The 16,828-nt window shown below is 54.5% G+C and overlaps 1 protein-coding gene and 2 long non-coding RNA genes across 5 annotated transcripts; 1 reads left to right on the top strand and 2 right to left on the bottom strand.

Annotated features, from left to right (window-relative positions):
- Nucleotides 1–93: 93 nt before the first annotated feature.
- Nucleotides 94–4,951, bottom strand: LOC144283464 (uncharacterized). 2 transcript variants are annotated; one of them, XR_013352061.1, is made up of 3 exons: nt 4,247–4,814; nt 3,904–4,016; nt 94–3,442 (listed from the first exon to the last, which is right to left on the bottom strand). It is a non-coding gene; the product is annotated as an uncharacterized LOC144283464 (long non-coding RNA). The 2 variants fall into 2 exon arrangements; XR_013352062.1 differs by lacking the exons at nt 94–3,442; nt 3,904–4,016 and adding an exon at nt 3,630–3,903 and having other exon boundaries at nt 4,247–4,951.
- On the top strand, nt 4,543–6,311 carry CCDC166 (coiled-coil domain containing 166). Its single transcript, XM_077847574.1, has 2 exons — nt 4,543–5,206; nt 5,292–6,311. The coding sequence occupies exons 1-2, from the start codon at nt 4,766–4,768 to the stop codon at nt 6,159–6,161; spliced, it is 1,311 nt and encodes a 436-aa protein (XP_077703700.1). The 5' UTR covers nt 4,543–4,765; the 3' UTR covers nt 6,162–6,311.
- A 4,015-nt stretch (nt 6,312–10,326) lies between these two features.
- On the bottom strand, nt 10,327–11,468 carry LOC144283458 (uncharacterized). 2 transcript variants are annotated; one of them, XR_013352040.1, is made up of 2 exons: nt 11,226–11,468; nt 10,327–10,505 (listed from the first exon to the last, which is right to left on the bottom strand). It is a non-coding gene; the product is annotated as an uncharacterized LOC144283458 (long non-coding RNA). The 2 variants fall into 2 exon arrangements; XR_013352041.1 differs by having other exon boundaries at nt 11,115–11,242.
- Nucleotides 11,469–16,828: the final 5,360 nt, after the last annotated feature.

Here is a 16,828-nt window from a genome sequence, read left to right as displayed (position 1 = left end):
CAGGTCATGACCTTAGGGTCCTGGAATCAAGCTCCACATCGAGCTGCCCGCTCAGTAAGGAGTTTGCTTCTCCCTCTCCCTCTACCCCTCCTCTGGCTCCTGCGCTCTCTGTCTCTCTCTCAAATGAGGAAAATCCTTTTTTTTTTTTTTTTTTTAAAAAAAAGCTTTGATTCTTTGAATAAATGGGATAAAATCGAAATAGACGATAAAATGAAGAAATTACCAGTGTCAGGAATGAAAGACAGTGCATTCCTATAGATTCTTCAAACATTAAAAAGATGACAAGAGTGTATTATGAACAACCTCACATCCGTCAATTTGATAACTTAGCTGAAATGGCCGATCTACAGAACATGTGGAGCATTCATTCCTCAAATATACTCAAGAAAAAATATAAATATGGACTGAAAAGCTATAGGGCCCCCGGGACACAGAGGAGAGAAGGCGCATGGATGGAGACGGAGGGAGGAGTGGTGGCTAGTTGGCCAGGCTGCAGGAAATGAGACCTGGGCCCACTGATGGGGAGCCTGAAGCCAGGAGGGGGCAGCAGGATCCTTGGTGACCTCGGGCAGCAAGAGCCCCTTCCCAGGAGACTGTGGAGTGGCCCAATGCACCTGCTGGGGACCGTGGGCTCCTAGAGCGCCCAAGATGTGTGACAGCCAGCAGGCCACCCCTCTTTTCCTTGCCTCCTCCCCCCAAGTTAGAGGGGGTCTTGATCCTGCCATTCTGCCACTGAGAATGGAGCAGATAAGCAAAATTATACCAGCATCAGTGAACTTTGGCAAAAAAGAACTCTGCAGAGTGAACTTCATTACATTTAATCATCAAGTCAATTTTTCGATGGGCGTTTGACTCATCTGTTAGTTGGTACTTTCAAAGCTGCTGTTAGGTGTTTTCTCTCGGGGCCATATGTCTATGCCGTCCAACTGTGCCCTGTCCAAATACTTTGCAGATATAAAGTTGGCCAAGAGGATTTCATTTTCTCATCAACCGTTAGCCAACAATAAATTTTGTTGTGTGCGATTACATCCCTCAGCTTCGTTTTGAGCACGTTATCAACAGGGGATATTTATTACACATTAGTTAAAAAGTGCACTGTGTGTTTCATTTTTAGCTGATACCTGGGGCAATCATGGTAGCTTGGGGAGGCCTTGTCCAGAAGACCCACAGTGGGTCCCACAGTGGCAGGGAGCGAGGGCAGGTGGGAGCTCCCAGGGTCAAGCGGGGCGGTCAGACCCTCCTGCTCCCTCCACGGCTGGCCTCCTTGTAACTCAGGAGACCACAGAGTCCCCAGCTCGCAGGCTGCAGACTGTCACAGTCGTGTCATGGGCCCCGCCCCTTCCTGCAGGTCACAGTCCCCGGGGGGGGGGGGGGGGGCGCCCCACCGCTCGGGATACAGGTCTGAGGACACGGCACGGTGCGCCCCGCCGGCGCCTGGCTGCCTCGAGCACAGCCTCTGCACCCCACTGGAATGCACCTGCTACGCTCCTCCAGTGCCCGGACCTCCAAAGCCGGCCTCTCCCCTCTCCTGCTCCCGGCGGCGTGGGCTATGGACTCAGGTACTGTGGGTCCCCCAGGAAGTCACCGTGGGGGCGAAGATGTTGTCCTCTCGGAGATCACGAGGGGCCTGGAGGAGGTGTGCCCTGGGCCAGTGCCCCCTCATAGCTGTCCCTCAGGGGCACCTCTGAGCCAGCCTGCAGAGGTGCGCGTGGCCATTGCCCTCGGGGCCTGCGGGGGGCTCTGGACACTGGGCATCCTTCTTTTTGTCATCCTCTTCCTCACATACAGAGGTAGGTGAGCACCCCTGGAGACTGCGCCAGGAGGCTGACCTGCACCACGCCCCAAGCCCCAGCCTTCCTGGCTCGGCCCCCTTCAGGGAGGAATAGGGAGCCAAGCCCATGGGCCCTGGCTCCAGCCAGGCCTGTCAAGGCTCCTGAGCCTGCCCTGAAGTGGTGAAGCCTCGGGTCCCATGAAGTCCCACCTGGCCTTCCTGTGCTCCATGCACACCCCCAGGGGCTCCTGCTGGCTTCCGCCTGTCAGCCCTGAGCAGGAGCAGCGGTGGCAGCACCGGGCCCTCACGGCACCGTGTGTCAGGGAGGGCAGAGCGCTTCCTCCAGGGGCAGCCCTGGCTCTGGGAGCTGACGCACGTCGTGGCCTGGATCTGGGCATTCCACGGGGCTGACTGCGAACCTGGTGTGGGTCTGGCACCGGCTCCGAGGTACCTGGCCGTGAAGGGGAGGCCACTTGAGGAAAGGTCCTTGCCTACATGTCCAGCCTAGAACTGGCTCCCTAGTCTGGGGAAGTGGGGGAGGGGGAGGCCTGCAGGCAGTACCCAACCTTGGACATAGGCAAGGGGACAGATTTGGGTCCCAGCCAGGGCCCAGAGAACAGCCAGGCCTGGGCCCTCCAGGGCTTGACCCCAGCCAGAGGACACACTGGATAGACAGGCTCTCCTGGACTTCGCTCACGTTCCTGCCCATCGTCTCCTTTGCTGCGGTGGTCACTGTCAGCGCTGTGCTTCTGATCAAGGGACAAGGTACTGGGGTGGGGCTGGGGCATCCTATCACCCCCCAGGGGCCCTTCCTCCGCTCACTAGTCAGTATCTGGCTCCCGCCCAGGGCTGAGCTTCAAGAACAGGTCTTTGGTATCATCCGAACCCACTGATTCTACAGGTCCAGTTGCCCAGGGCACTAGCCATGTGCTGGCTTCGGCTGCTGTGGGGTGGGGGTCAGTAAAGGTGGCTGGCTCTGCCCCTTGCATCAGGGCACAGGGCAGAGATGGGGAAAAGACTGGGCAAGGGGTAGCAGTACACACGGGGACAGAGCCCACCACTGTCCAGTCCAAGTCACAGCCCTAGTGCTTCCAGGGGTCCTCGGACAATCACCTTGTGCCTCAGTTTTTCCACCTGTGAAATGGGAGCAGAGGCTGCTGGAGGTGCTCACCTGCAGGTCAAGCATAGCCTAACTCCACTGGCTGGCTACTCCTGAGGGAGGGGGCTCACCCCAAGTCTCAGGAGCTGAAGAGGGACGGCATGTAAGACAAGGGGCCAGAGAGTGGGCCCTTGGGAAGCCTGACTGGGGGGGTGGTGTGTGTGTGGTGAGTGCTCAGGGGCCTGAGGAGTAGTATGAGCAACTGAGAACCCATCTTGGGGGGTCCACGGCAAAATCTGGGACAGTGCAGGGCCTCCACAGGGGTGGGTGGGGGGCAGCCTTGGCAGGCTGAGCGCACTGCCAAGTGTCTTCCTCCTAGTGTCTTTCCAGCTCAGCATTCCTGCGAAGAGGTGAAACAGGGTCCCCACTTCCCCTGATCCATGCAGGTCATGATGCGGAGGGGAGGCAGGGGGGCAGAGGCGGGCGGGGAGTGGATGGCGTGCTGGGCAGGGCTTCCCACGTGGCTGTCGCGTCTAGACTGCAGAACTGGGAAGATGCGAGTCCTGAGAAAACTGGAGGCAGAGAACAAAGCGCTGGCTCAGACCTGTCCTGGGAGGAGGCATCCGGGGGCAGTAAAGCAGAGACAAGTGACCGAGAGATCCGGGAGGCTGGAAAGACTTAAAGGCCTCTCTCCACTGAGTCCCTCACTTCACCCCAGAAATTAAAGGACGGGGCCAATCACAGCCCCGTTGTCTTGAGTGTACGTCATATTATTTTTATTTATAAGATAAATATTGTTTTACTAGAAAGAAAATGCCTTTTGTGTTCCTAATTTTAAGAAGCTCTGCCACCAGGCAGGTGTGGTGACCAGAGCGCTTCCAGAGGTGAGGGGATGCCCACAGCTCTGCAGTCGGCCTCCTAAGAGGTCCACACGAGCCTTCCTACTGATGCAGGCTTCCTTAAACGTGTTCCTCCCAAACTGGCAGGTGCACAGTTCGTGCCTCTGCCCACGCGGCAGCAAACGTGGACACACCTGTATAGGAGAGGAACTATGTGATGACAGGCCCCAAGCAGATGTGGCTTCAAGCTGCCGGTCAAAGGAGGTAGAGACGCACGCAGCTGGCGCCCCTGGAAGCTGACCCTGGGCTGGTCAGTGGGATGAGACAGCAGGCGCTCACGTGTGGGCTCAGGAACCCAGAGGGAACCCCAGACAGAGAGGCAGTGGACAAGCGACGGCATCCCAATGGACGGGACCTTAGGGGCACCCTAACCCCCCAAGGGGCCTCCAGGAGTGGAAAGAATCCCAGAGATGCGGGGTTGTGCGGCGCTCTGTCCTGGTAGGGCAGGGGGGACCTTCGCGGGGGAGGCTTGCTCACGGCTGCGGCCCAGGAACTGGGGCACCCTCTAGCACACGGGGGCGACGAAAGGAGTGTCCCCTGGCGGCCAGATGGCGACGGGTCCAGGGCCGGCGCAAGGGGCTTGGGGGCTGCTCCAGCTGGGGCTGGCCCGTGGGCTCCGGGGCTGGTCCAGCGTCCTCCTCGGAAGCCACAATCCTGCGGGGCCGGCGGGACCCCCGCAGGGCACACACGCGGGCGGGACCCGGAGGGAGACAGGTGGGGGGCGGCCGTTGCCCGGGGGATGCGCTGGCCACGCGGGCGGGCGACTGAGTTCTGTCTCCACGGAGACCGTGAGCTAAGGTAAGCCCCCCCCCGGCGACGCCGAGGCCTGGAGAGGGCCCAAGATTAAGGTCGGACGATGCCCTGGCCCCTGCCTGGCCCCAACCCCCGGGGGCCACCTCCCCCCACCTCGCAGCCCGCAGGCCCACGCCGCTAGAATATTCGGATATTCGGGCCGGAGCAAGGGAAGGGCTCGGCTGGGGCCGCGGGCCGCAGCCCATGGCGCCCAAGAAGCAGCGCGGGGCCAGCGTGGGGCGCCGGCCGGGCGCGGGGGGGGACGGCGCTGAGCCGCCGCTGTCGGAGCGCGCGCAGTACCTGCAGCGCGAGGACACGCTGCTCTCGGAGGAGCTGGGCGCCTGCCAGGCGCGCGTGGACCAGGTGCTGCGGGACAACGCCTTCCTGGACGCCGAGGCGCTGCGCCTGCGCGAGGAGAACCGGCTCCACGCCAGCTACGCGAGCGCGCGCTCCCGCCGCTGCCCCCGCGCCGTGGTGCGGCTGGACGAGCAGCACCGCGCGGACCTGACGCAGCTCCAGGGGCAGCGGGCCGAGCTGGCCTCGCTCTTCCGCGGCCGCGAGGACGGCGTGCGCACGCAGCTGCTGGAGAGGGAGGCGCGCGCAGCGCAGATGGCGCGGCAGGTGCAGGAGCTGCAGCCCTACAAGGCCAGTGGCGCCGCGGCGGTGCCCCGAGGGCGGGGTGGGCACGCGCCGCCCCCCACTCTGACCCGCGCCCCCGCCCCCGCCGCAGGAGCTGCAGCTGGAGCAGTTGGCCCGCATCCGGGCGCTGGAGCGCGAGCTGCTGCACATGCGCGTGGAGCACACGCAGCTGCTTCGCCGCGTGAAAAGGCGTTTCCTGGAGGACAAGGCGGCCTTCGAGCGCGAGGCGCGTCAGCGGGTGCAGTCCCTGGCGCGACGCGCCGAGCGGGAGGCAGCGCGGGCGCTCATCGCGCACACGCAGGCCATCAGGGCGGACAACGGGCGCCTGCGGCAGGAGCTGCTGCGGCTGCTTCGCTGGGCTCAGCTGCTGCACCACACGCGGCGCCAGCTGCTGGAGCAGCGCGAGCAGCTGCGGCGGGAGCACCAGGACACTCGGGACCTGGTGCGCGTGCACGGCTGGCTGCGCCGGGGCCCTGACGGCCCGCCGCTGTGGCAGCCGCCGCCCGCCTCGCATCCCGTGTCCCCCGCCGCCTCCACGGCCCCGTCGCGCGTGGCCTCCCGGGCCCCGTCCCGCGCGGCCTCCCAGATCCTGTCATCGCTCCCGTCGCATGTGGACTCCTGGATCCCATCACGGGCCCCCTTGGGGGCGGGTTCACAGGCTCCATCCCAGCCCTGGAGGAACGCGGGCGCCCGGGTCCCATCCCTGACCCTGTCCCTGACCCCGTCCCGCCCGGGCTCCCTGACCCCGTCCCTGACCCCGTCCCACAAGGGCTCCAGGGTCCTGTCATTGACCCCGTCCCACCAGGGTGGCCGGGCCCAGTCCTTGCCCTCGTCGCGCCCGGGCTCCCAGGTCTCTTTGTGGGCCCCTTTAGCTGGTGCCTCACAGAGCAACACTCCTGCTAAGTCGGCCTCGGGATCAGGCTTCTCCTGTCCCCCAGTCCAAGGAGACCGCGGACACTGACGCTGCAGCGGAAGCCGCCCGTGGAGACGTGGAATCGCGCGGGGCCGTGGGGGGCGTGTGAAGGTGAGGGCGCGCGAGCTCAGGTGTTTGGTGCCCGCAGCGTTAATAAAGGTGTGAGCGGCATGGCCCGCTGGCGCTCCCGCCGCAGCAGGTCTGGAGGCACGGCCCCCTCCTTCTCGCTTCGTTTCCAAACGGCAAAGCAGTAGGGTGCGCCGCTCGCCCCGCGTGTCCCTGTACCCCACGACTGACCCCAGCTGCTCCGCACGGGCAGAGGACGTCAGCCACGCGGGGTCTTCCCACCGGGGCTGCCGCGGCTGGCCAGCGGAGCGGGCCTGCCCAAGTGGTGCGAGCAGGGCAGGAGTCCGCTGGCGGGGGGCGCTGGGTGCTGCGGGCTGCAGCCGGGAGGGTTAGCGTCGGGTGGGCTGTGGTCGGGAGGGCCATGGGGTGGGGGTCCGAAGGTCGTGGGAGGTTTTATGCTTAACTTATTGGGGATTTGGAGGTAATTTTTAATTTAATATAATTTCCAGCTTGGAGAAAAGTTGCGGAGTACAGAAACTCCCGCACATGGTTTATCAAGAACCGCGGGCAGTTTGCATTCTGCCTGTGTCTGTGTCTGCATTTTGTTCCTGAACCACTTGAGATTAGGTTCAAGACCCCGGGCCCCTTTGCTTAAAGGACTTAACATCCTTTAGTGTTACTGAGCTCGAGCATGTTCTCCTACTACCCTGGTACAATGATCCAAATCCAGAAGTGTGGTACAGAGAAGACAGTATTGGCTAGGCCACAGGTCACATGCACCTGCTGTCAGCTGTCCCAACAGTGTCCTTTGTGGCTCCACCTCTGGCAGGGCTGCACATTGCATTCAGCTATCAGTCCCAATGTGCCTAGGCTGGCCCGGATGATGTCCCATGGTTGTGGTTTGTATTCACCCACAGCCATACCTAGGGAGGACCAGCAGCTGGGGGGGCGGGGTAGGCCCTGCTGCTCTCATGCCCTCAATCCTGGCCCTAGGGCAGGGACTTCACCCCCACCACAGAGGGAAGGTTTTTAAAAATTCTGGGTCTTTGGCTGCACATTGCCAGCCGGCGTCAGAGAGGCCCAAACAGGAGGTGGCCATGGCTAGAGTGGCTGGTGCCCTTCTGGAGGGAGGGTGCTCCCCAACGGTGGCCTACGGACCAGGGGTCCAAGCAGCCAGTCCTGATGGCTGTTAACCTTAAAAATGAAAGGGCCAGTTATTTGACCAGCAGAAATGGGTTTGTTCAGGAACAGCAGGGAATTGCAGCCCCCAGGCAAGTCAGCTAGGGCAGGAGGCAGGTGAGCCCTGGAACAAAGGAGCTCTACACGCTCAGGCTCCAGGCTCGGGGCAGGGGGAGCTGGGAGGGTCGGCTGTAAAGAGAGCGTCCCTTGGCCTGAGCGGAGCTGGATGCTTAGCGGCTTCTCATTGGCTGGGCTGTAGGCCGGGAGGGAGGAAACCGTCCTTCCCCAGGGGACCTGGAGGGCTGCAGTGACTGGCGAGGCCCCAGCTGGCTCTGAGGGGACAGGGATGCAGGGGCTGCAAGAGGTCCCCCTACTGGCTTCCCAGCTTCCCCCGCCTACCCCCCCCACCCCCCCGCTCCTCCAGGTGTCTTCTTTTTTTTTATTTTTTTTTAATTTTTATTTATTTATGATAGTCACAGAGAGAGAGAGAGAGGCAGAGACACAGGCAGAGGGAAAAGCAGGCGCCATGCAGGGAGCCCGACGTGGGACTCGATCCCGGGACTCCAGGATCACGCCCTGGGCCGAAGGCAGGCGCCAAACCGCTGCGCCACCCAGGGATCCCTCCCCGGTGTCTTCTGAACCAGGTTTCCTATTATTTTCACAGCTCCCGTGGAAGGGGATGGTCAGGGCAGGGGGAACTGGGACTGGACCCGGGCGTGGTGGAGACAGATCATGGGTTTAAAATGGAGCTTTTAGTCATCAAGGGCAGTGCACACTGAGGGTGAGCCACCCCGGGGAAGTGGGCAGAAGCCCTGGCCTGCCTCATGCAGCGGTATTTGGGGTTCTGTATGCTTTGGCCGCACCCCCCACCGTGAAACTTTGGTTTAAACGTTCTGGTCCTGGGTGGGCAGTGTTCCTAGGTCCCTCCCAGCAGTAAACACAAACACTCTTGGAGGAGTTCAGCATTTCCCTTTAAAAGGAACTAGGGCTCCTTTGAGATTTGGGGAAGGAAATAACACAAAATGTGTTTAGGACATCTTGTGCCAGAAAGCAAGTTTGCTTCCAGAAAGAGACCTTTGCCAGAGGGACAAGGTGACAAAAGTGAAGGGCCCCGAATGGCCAAAAAGCCAACAATTTCATCATCAAAAAGAATAATGTCTGTACTGAACAGAAACATATCAAATATATAAAATGCATAAGTTTAAAATATTATAAAAATCCATTCCATTAGCCATTTGAAAGTTGCTACTACAGTCATCCACTGTTGAAAAAATTGCTGGTTGAAGAATCACATCCTGACTCTCCCCTATGAACTGCATTTCAGGACAAATTGGTGAAGGAAAGTTATGTGTAGAATTCCATCTAGTAAATGCAGAAGAAAGAGTTGGCAATGTCATAATGGCAGTAAAAGCCTATAGGTGGAAGACTGATGAAAATAATGGAAGATTCAGCTGACCCTCTGAACCCATGAGTGACCCTAACTCTGCCAGGAGGGTATTAAGTGCCTCCTGGTATGAAGCCATAGAATCTTGCACAATGCAACCTACAGAGCTTTCCTGATGAGAAACAAACTGATCTAATCAAGCTTCTGAATGTAACTACCAGCATATACAAAATACAGGGGAAAGAGGAACATATTAAAAGATATAGTAGGGATGTAGTTATTCAAATCTTCTATGGGGTAAATGACTTATTCCCCCAAAAAATAAATGGGAAGGGATTTTTTAAAAAGAAGGAACAGAGTTCCTTTAGTTTTGTTATGGATTAACAGACTTAAGATACATTTCCACTAAATGCAACATGTAGACCTTGTTCAAACCCTTATTCTAATTTGAAGTGTTAAAAAAATAATAATACTTTGAAGTGTTAAATCAGGATCCCTGGGTGGCTCAGCGGCTGAACACCTGCCTTTGGCCCAGGGTGTGATCCTGGGGTCTCCGGATCAAATCCCACATCGGGCTCCCTGCATGGAGCCTGCTTCTCCCTCTGTCTGTGTCTCTGCCTCTCTGTGTCTCTTATGAATAAATAAAATCTTTAAAAAAATGAAGTGTTAAATCAAGATAAAGTTTACTGGTACTTATCAGGGTAATAAGCAGTAACATGTCTCACACTTTCTCTTCCCAGGTACTCCTCCTAGCAACTGATACTCTGATACTCTAGTCTTTCTTCTGCCCCGGCACCCTCTGTCCTCAAGACCCTCTAGCTCACTGATTCCCATGAAATAGCTCCCTGAGAGACATCACTCAGACTAAGCATTTGTCAGTTTCTCTCATTTTAGTTTTGTCATTTCTACTTTATTTTAAAGCAATTATTAATTGCATATGAGTTTAGAACTCTTCCTGTAGTTTCTTCCTATAGTAGAGGAAAGTCTAGCTCTCCCCTCTAAATTGAGCAGTGTTTTTCTTTTCTTTTCTTTTCTTTTCTTTTCTTTTCTTTTCTTTTCTTTTCTTTTTTCTTTTCTTTTCTTTCTTCCTTCCTTCCTTCCTTCCTTCCTTCCTTCCTTTTTTCTTTCTTTCTTTCTTTCTTTCTTTCTTTCTTTCTTTCTTTCTTTCTTCTTTCTTTCTTTCTTTCTTTCTTTCTTTTTTTTTAGTGTTCTTCTTTATACCTCTGCCCACAGCCTGTTATTAATGTGGCTGCTTCTGCTTTCTTTTGGTTTGTCTTGCACACCCCTCTGTATGGGTGTCAATTTTATATTTTCATTGTGTCTCTAGAGGCAGTATAAGTGGTTCTTATTGTTTTAAATCCAGTCCAACAGGGGTGCCTGGGTGGCTCAGTCAGTTAACCATTTGCCTTTGGCTCAGGTCATGATTCTGGGGTCCTGGGATCTAGCCACCAGGCAGGCTCCCTGCTCAGTGAGGAGTCTGCTTGTCCCTCTCCCTCTGCACAACGTCCCCCCTACTGTGTGCTGTTGCTCTCTCTTAAGTAAATTTTAAAGATCATTTGAATAAATGAACACAGCCCAACAATCTTTGTCCATTAACTTTCATCTCAATTTATTTGCAGTATTGGTAGCAGTATTTGTAAAATCAGTTTATTTTATACTTTCTGGTTTTTCTTTCTTCATATTTCTCTTGAAGCCCTCCCCCGTTTCATTTGTTTTCCTCCACTTGTGTGGGAATCTCACTCTTCTTCTCTTTCAGTGGTCACCTGAGACATGGAAACGGGGACATTTAAGTCCATCATTCATGAAGATATTAATATATTTACCCTTCTCCTAACCCTCACAGTGCTTTAAATTTCCCTACCTTTCTGGTTTAGAACCTAGTGATAACAAGATTACCCACAAATTACATTGCTACTTTCTTCGGGAAAATTCATCTGCCTGCATACTCATCACTTGAGAGTGATATGCGGTATGTGTTTGTGCTTGAATACTGTTTACTTTAAAACTCCTGCTGGGGTAGCTCTGCTGCTCCCTTCGTCCTCGTACAGCTTTCTGGCTTCTCCGTCTAAACAAGCTGCTACAACTCGGCCCTGGTCTGCCCTATCCAACTGCGGCCCTGAAGGCACCGCGAGGATGGAGAGTGCAAGCCCCCAGGCCCCTGAGGCCTAGCCACGCGGGACACGCAGCAGCGGAGTGTCAGGATGGACCCAAGTGGGCAACTCCAGTCGGGCCTCCCTCAGATTGTAAACGGTCCTCCTCTCCCCCCTCAACACCTGCCCGGGGCTCTGCGGGTCCTGCCCCGAGGCACCGCGGCTCGGCCGGCGGGGACTATGGGGTCTCCCCCATCCCCGCCTGGATCCCGTTCCCAGGACCTTCGGGCCAGTCCGGAGAGTGGGACTTGCAGCTGTGCTCTCTGGGCTCCCCGGAAGAGTCAATGACCCTGTTCAGCTTCCAAATAAAACAGAGAAAGGGGAGCTCCTTACAACGGGCTGTAGGGAGGGGAGGGCCTGCGGGGCGCAGCAGCAGAGGGCCCCGCACCCACGCGGGCCGCGGCGGCTTCCCGGGCGCGCAGCAAGGGGCTAACCCGGAGGCTGCCGTGGGGCGCGGGGGCGCGGAGGGCGGGCCCGGGGCGGCGCGTGGCCGAGTCAGGACGCGGACCCGGGGGCGGGGACCCGCGGGGCCCGGGAGGCTGCCGTTGGGCGTGGAGGGCGCGCGAGCAGCGGTCGGCGGCCAGGGCGGGGCGCCACGCGGGGGGCTCGCGGTCCCGACCTCCGCGGCGGCCCGGGCGCCTCCAGGGGAAGTGCTGCTCCCGCGGCCGGAAGCACCCCCCGCCCCCCCCGTGCGGAGGCGGGGCTCCGTGGGCGCTGGCTGCCCTTCCCCCCCCCCACCCCCGGGCCCTCGACGCCCTGAGACCTTCACGGTTCCTTATTGCGGGTTGCGGTAAAATGCACAAAACTCAGAATTCACTGTCCTAACCATTTTTTAAAAATATTTATTTATTCATGAGAGACCCAGAGAGAGGCGGACACCCAGGCGGAGGGAGGAGCAGGCTCCCTGCCCGGAGCCCGACGCGGGACTCGATCCCGGCACCCCGGGGTCACGCGCTGGGCCCCCCGGGCCCCCCTCGCAACCCCCTGCAGCGGCACACTGCACCAGCACTAGGGACATTCACAGCGTTGGGCACCAAGCTCCAAACGTACGTTTCACACCAAACGTGGGGCTTGAACTCAGGACTCTGGGATCAAGAGTTGGACACCCGGGCGACTGAGCCACCCGGGCACCCCTAGCCGCCAAACTCTTGATCTTGCAAAAGAGGAACCCTGCACCCATAAAACAACCACTTCCCACCCCTGGGTCCCTGGCCACCACCACTCCACTTCCGGTCTTTATAATTCAATGCCTCCTAGTAAGTGGGCTCACGTGGTATTGGTCTCTGCTGCTGGCTTAGTTAACTGGGCTTTTTTTTTTTTTAAATATTTTATTTATTTATTCATGATAGACATAGAGACAGGCAGAGACAAAAGCAAGCTCCGTGCAGGGAGCCTGATGTGGGACTGGATCCTGGGTCTCCAGGATCATGCCCTGGGCCAAAGGCAGGCACTAAACCACTGAGCCACTTGGGGATTCCCTAGTTCACTGGGCTTAAGTCCTCACGATTCTCACATGTCCAAGCACGTGACAGGACTTTTAAGGTTAATATTCCATTGTACGGATAAACTACATTTTGCTTCTCCATTCATCCCTTGAAGGACACTTGGATTGCTTCCGCCTTTTGGCTCCTGTGAGTAACGCTGCCACACACAAGGCTGTGCAAGTATCTCTGCAGAACCCTGCCTTGACTTCTTTTCAGTATTTACCCACAAGTGGAATTGCTGGCTCAAATGGTGACTCTAGTTTTAACTTTTTGAGGACCAGTCACACTGATTTCCAGTGGGGCTGCACCACTTCACGTTCCCACCGACAGCGCACAAGGGACGCCAGTTCTCCACAGCCTCACCAACACTTGCTACTCATTATTCACGGTACCCATCCCAGCAGGTGTGAAGTAGTATCTCATCGGGAGTCTGATATGCTTTTCCCAAGTGATTAATGATACTAAGCAGCTTCTCATGCGCTTATTGACCATTCAAATATCTTCTTTGGAGAGCTCTTTATTGAAGCCCTTTGTCCATTGTCTTTTCTTTTTAAGATTTTATTTATTTATTCATGAGAGACATAGAGAGAGGCAGACACACAGGCAGAGGGAGAAGCAGGCTCCCTGCAGGGAGCCCGACGTAGGACTCGATCCCAGGACCCCGGAATCATGCCCTGAGCCGAAAGCAGGTGCTAAACCGCTGAGCCACCCAGGGATCCCCTTTTGTTCATTTTTGAATTCAGTTTTGCTGTTACCATCTTTAGAAGTCCTTTATATATTCTGGGTATTCATCTTTTTTTTTTAAAGATTTTATTTATTTATTTATTTATTTATTTATTTATTTATTTATTTATGAGATAGAGAGAGAGGCAGAGACACAGGCAGAGGGAGAAGCAGGCTCCATGCAGGGAGCCCGACGTGGGACTCGATCCTGGGTCTCCAGGATCATGCCCTGGGCCAAAGGCAGGCGCTAAACCGCTGAGCCACCCAAGGATCCCCAGTTTTTAATTTTGATGAAGCACCATATCTATTTTTACTTCCATTGCCTATACATTTGGTGTCATATCCAAGAAATCATCACCAGATCCAATGTCGTAAAGCTTTTCCCCTACATTGTCTCCTAGGAGTTTTCTGGCTTTAGCCCTTAAGCTTAGGTCTTTGATTCACTTTCAGTTAGTTTTTATATATGGCGTTAGGTGAGCACCCAACCTTCTCTCGAACATGGGTGCCTGGCTTTCTCAGCACTATTTGTTGAAAACTATCCTTTCCCTACTGAATGGTCTTGGCACCCTTGGTAAAAATCATCTGACTATATGAAAAAGAGTTTATTTCTGAGCTTTACTCTCTTCCAGTGGTCTATGTGTCTGTTTATGCTAGTACCTACTGCCAGCAGATTTTATACCCTCGGAAGCTGGAGATACCTGGCTCAACAGATTGAGTCCATAATACTGTATGATTCCATTTTATATAACATTCTTGATATGACAAAATTATAGAAGCACAGAGAACATTAATGGTTGCTAGCTGAGGAGGGATTGAAGGTGAAGGGAAGTGAATATAAAAGGGTAGTGAGAGATCTTCTGGTAAGTGTATCTTCTGTATCTTGATGACCTCAGTGTCACTCTCCTGGTTGTAATGTTGTACTGCAGTCTTCAAGATGCTGCCAGTGGGGTAGGTGGGGTAAACAGAACACAGAAACTCTGTATTACATCTTACACATGGATGTAAATGTATAATTATCTCAAAAAGTTTAAGAATAGAAATGTGTTGGAGATCCCTGAGTGGCTCAGCGGTTCAGCACCTGCCTTCGGCCCAGGGCGTGATCCTGGAGTCCCAGGATTGAGTTCCGTGTTGGGCTCCCAGCATGGAGCCTGCTTCTCCCTCTGCCTGTGCCTCTGCCTCTCTCTCTCTCTATGCCTATCATGAATAAATAAATAAAATCTTAAAAAAAATAGAAATGTGACAGTGGAGGATGCCTGAACTAATTAAATCAGCCTATGCTCCAGTAGGGCTACCCCAGGGACTGTTAGAACTCTCCAGGTGATGCTGAACCATAGCCAGGGCCAATCTTGTTGCTCTTGGGGCCTCTTGTTTCCTCTGCCTAGAACACAACTGTGGCCATCCTGGTACTTGTCAAACATTGAGGAGCTGGGGAGACCTAGTTCACTATGTGAACCCCTCCTAAAGACTGAGTGGGAGACCCCGAGAAGGATGACCTAGGGTGGACAGTGCTGGCCCAGGAAGAGCAAGGAGGGTGTGTAGATCCCACACAGAAAGTCCAATGCGCCTGGTTGACAGATGAGAACACCTTACTCAGGAGGGCACTGCTCAGGTACGTGGCTTTGGCTCATTCCAAACTTGGTGAGGGGCGGTGGCGTGGTGAGTAACTGGGATCCCAGCAGTCCGGTGCAGGAAGAGACCTCTTAGCCCAAGTCCTGACTAGATGTCCCTATAACCCTGGGCTCTGCAGACACCCAGCCCTGAGCCCTCTTGTCTCACCTGGGACTATGCTCCGCCCAACCTCCCTCTCCTGCTACTGCCCCAGCAACTCGGTCCAAAGCACATGTCCACCAATGCTACACACTGGGGCGCTCCCCACACCCCGGGGCAGGACAAGACTTGGCCTTGGTACCACTCAACCCCACCCACCACCATTCAGAAACTGTAATGGAGGGGTACCTGGTGGGCTCAGTTGGAGGAGTGAGTGACATTTAATCTTGGGATTGTGAGTTTTAGCCCCACATTGGGGGGTAGAGATTACTTAAAAATTAAATCTTTTGGGGATGTGTTTGGCTCTGTCAGCTAAGTGTCTGCCTTTGGCTCGGGGCATAATTCCAGGGTCCTGGGATTGAGCCCCACATCTGGCTCCCTGCTCGGCAGGGAGCCTGCTTCTCCCTCTCCCGTTCCCCCAGCTTGTGTTGTCTCTCTCTGTGTCAAATAAAGTAAATAAAATCTTTTTTTTTTAATTATTTTTTTAAAAAGGGAGAAAAGAAACTGTAATGGAAAAGACTCCAAATTTGATGAAAACAATAAATCTAAAAATCAATAAACAAATCCAAAATCAATAAATCAAAAAACAAACAAAATCAATAAATCCCGATCAGTATGAAAACAAAAATAAATCAGGCACATCAACCAAATGGCTGAAAGGCACTGATAAAACTTTAGAAGCACCTAGAAGAGAAAAAGACATTATGAACAGGAGAACAAAGGCAGAGATGATTGCAAAATTTTCATCAGAAATAATGTGAGCCACAAGACAATGGAATATCTTCAAGGTAATGAAAGATAACCTGTTACCCTAAAACTTTATACCCAAGAAAAATATCCTTTGAAACTGAAGACAAAATACAGATATTTTCAGCAGACCAGATCTGAGAGAAACTGTCCTTGGTGTAACAGCAATAAAATAAATGATAAAGCACATCATTCAGGTTGCAGGAAAATGTAAACTTGGACCAGAAATAGCAATTGTGTGGGTAAACGTAAAAACCTGTAACGTTAAAATTTTATTAAAAGATAATTGTTTAGGGATACCTGGGTGGCTCAGTGGCTAAGGCTGAGTGTCTGCCTTCGGCTCAGGGCGTGACTCCTGGGGTCCTGGGATCGAGTCCTGCATTTGGCTCCCCGCATGGAGCCTGCTTCTCCCTCTGCTTGTATCTCTGCCTCTGTGTCTCCCATGAATAAATAAAAATTAAAAATAAAATAAGGGGATCTTGGGTGGCTCAGCGGTTTAGCGCCTGCCTTTGGCCCAGGGAGTGAACCTGGAGTCCCGGGATCGAGTACCACGTCGGGCTCCCTGCATGGAGCCTGCTTCTCCCACTGCCTGTGTCTCTGCCTATGTGTCTCTCATGAATAAATAAATAAAATATCTTAAATAAAAGAAAATAAACCATATCAATATTAAAAGTAAATATACGGGATCCCTGGGTGGCGCAGCGGTTTGGCGCCTGCCTTTGGCCCAGGGCGCGATCCTGGAGACCCGGGATCGAGTCCCACGTCGGGCTCCCGGTGCATGGAGCCTGCTTCTCCCTCTGCCTGTGTCTCTGCCTCTCTCTCTCTCTCTCTGTGACTATCATAAGTAAATAAAAAATTAAAAAATAAATAAATAAATAAAAGTAAATATACTAGGGATGCCTGGGTGGCTCAGGGGTTGTCTGTCTTTGGCTCTGGTTGGTCACGATCCTGGGGTCCAGAGGTCGAGTCCCACATTGGGTTCCCTGCAGGGAGCCTGCTTCTCCCTCTGTCTCTCTCTCTCTCTCTCTCTCTCGTGAACAAGAACTTATAAAAAAAAAAAAAAAAGGACCTAACTGCATCTGTCTCCAAGAAATACACTTTAATTATACTGACATACATAGGTTAAGTAACAATTATATCCTGGAAGCACTAATCATAACTCCAAAACAAATGCATTAATATCAGACACAGTGGATTTCAGGTTTTCTAAAAAAC

This window comes from Canis aureus, chromosome 14 (genome assembly GCF_053574225.1).
Source record: "Canis aureus isolate CA01 chromosome 14, VMU_Caureus_v.1.0, whole genome shotgun sequence".
Taxonomy (NCBI): domain Eukaryota; kingdom Metazoa; phylum Chordata; class Mammalia; order Carnivora; family Canidae; genus Canis; species Canis aureus.
The sequence above is the reverse complement of the archived record's forward strand: the minus strand, read 5'-3'. Positions and strand labels throughout refer to the sequence as shown.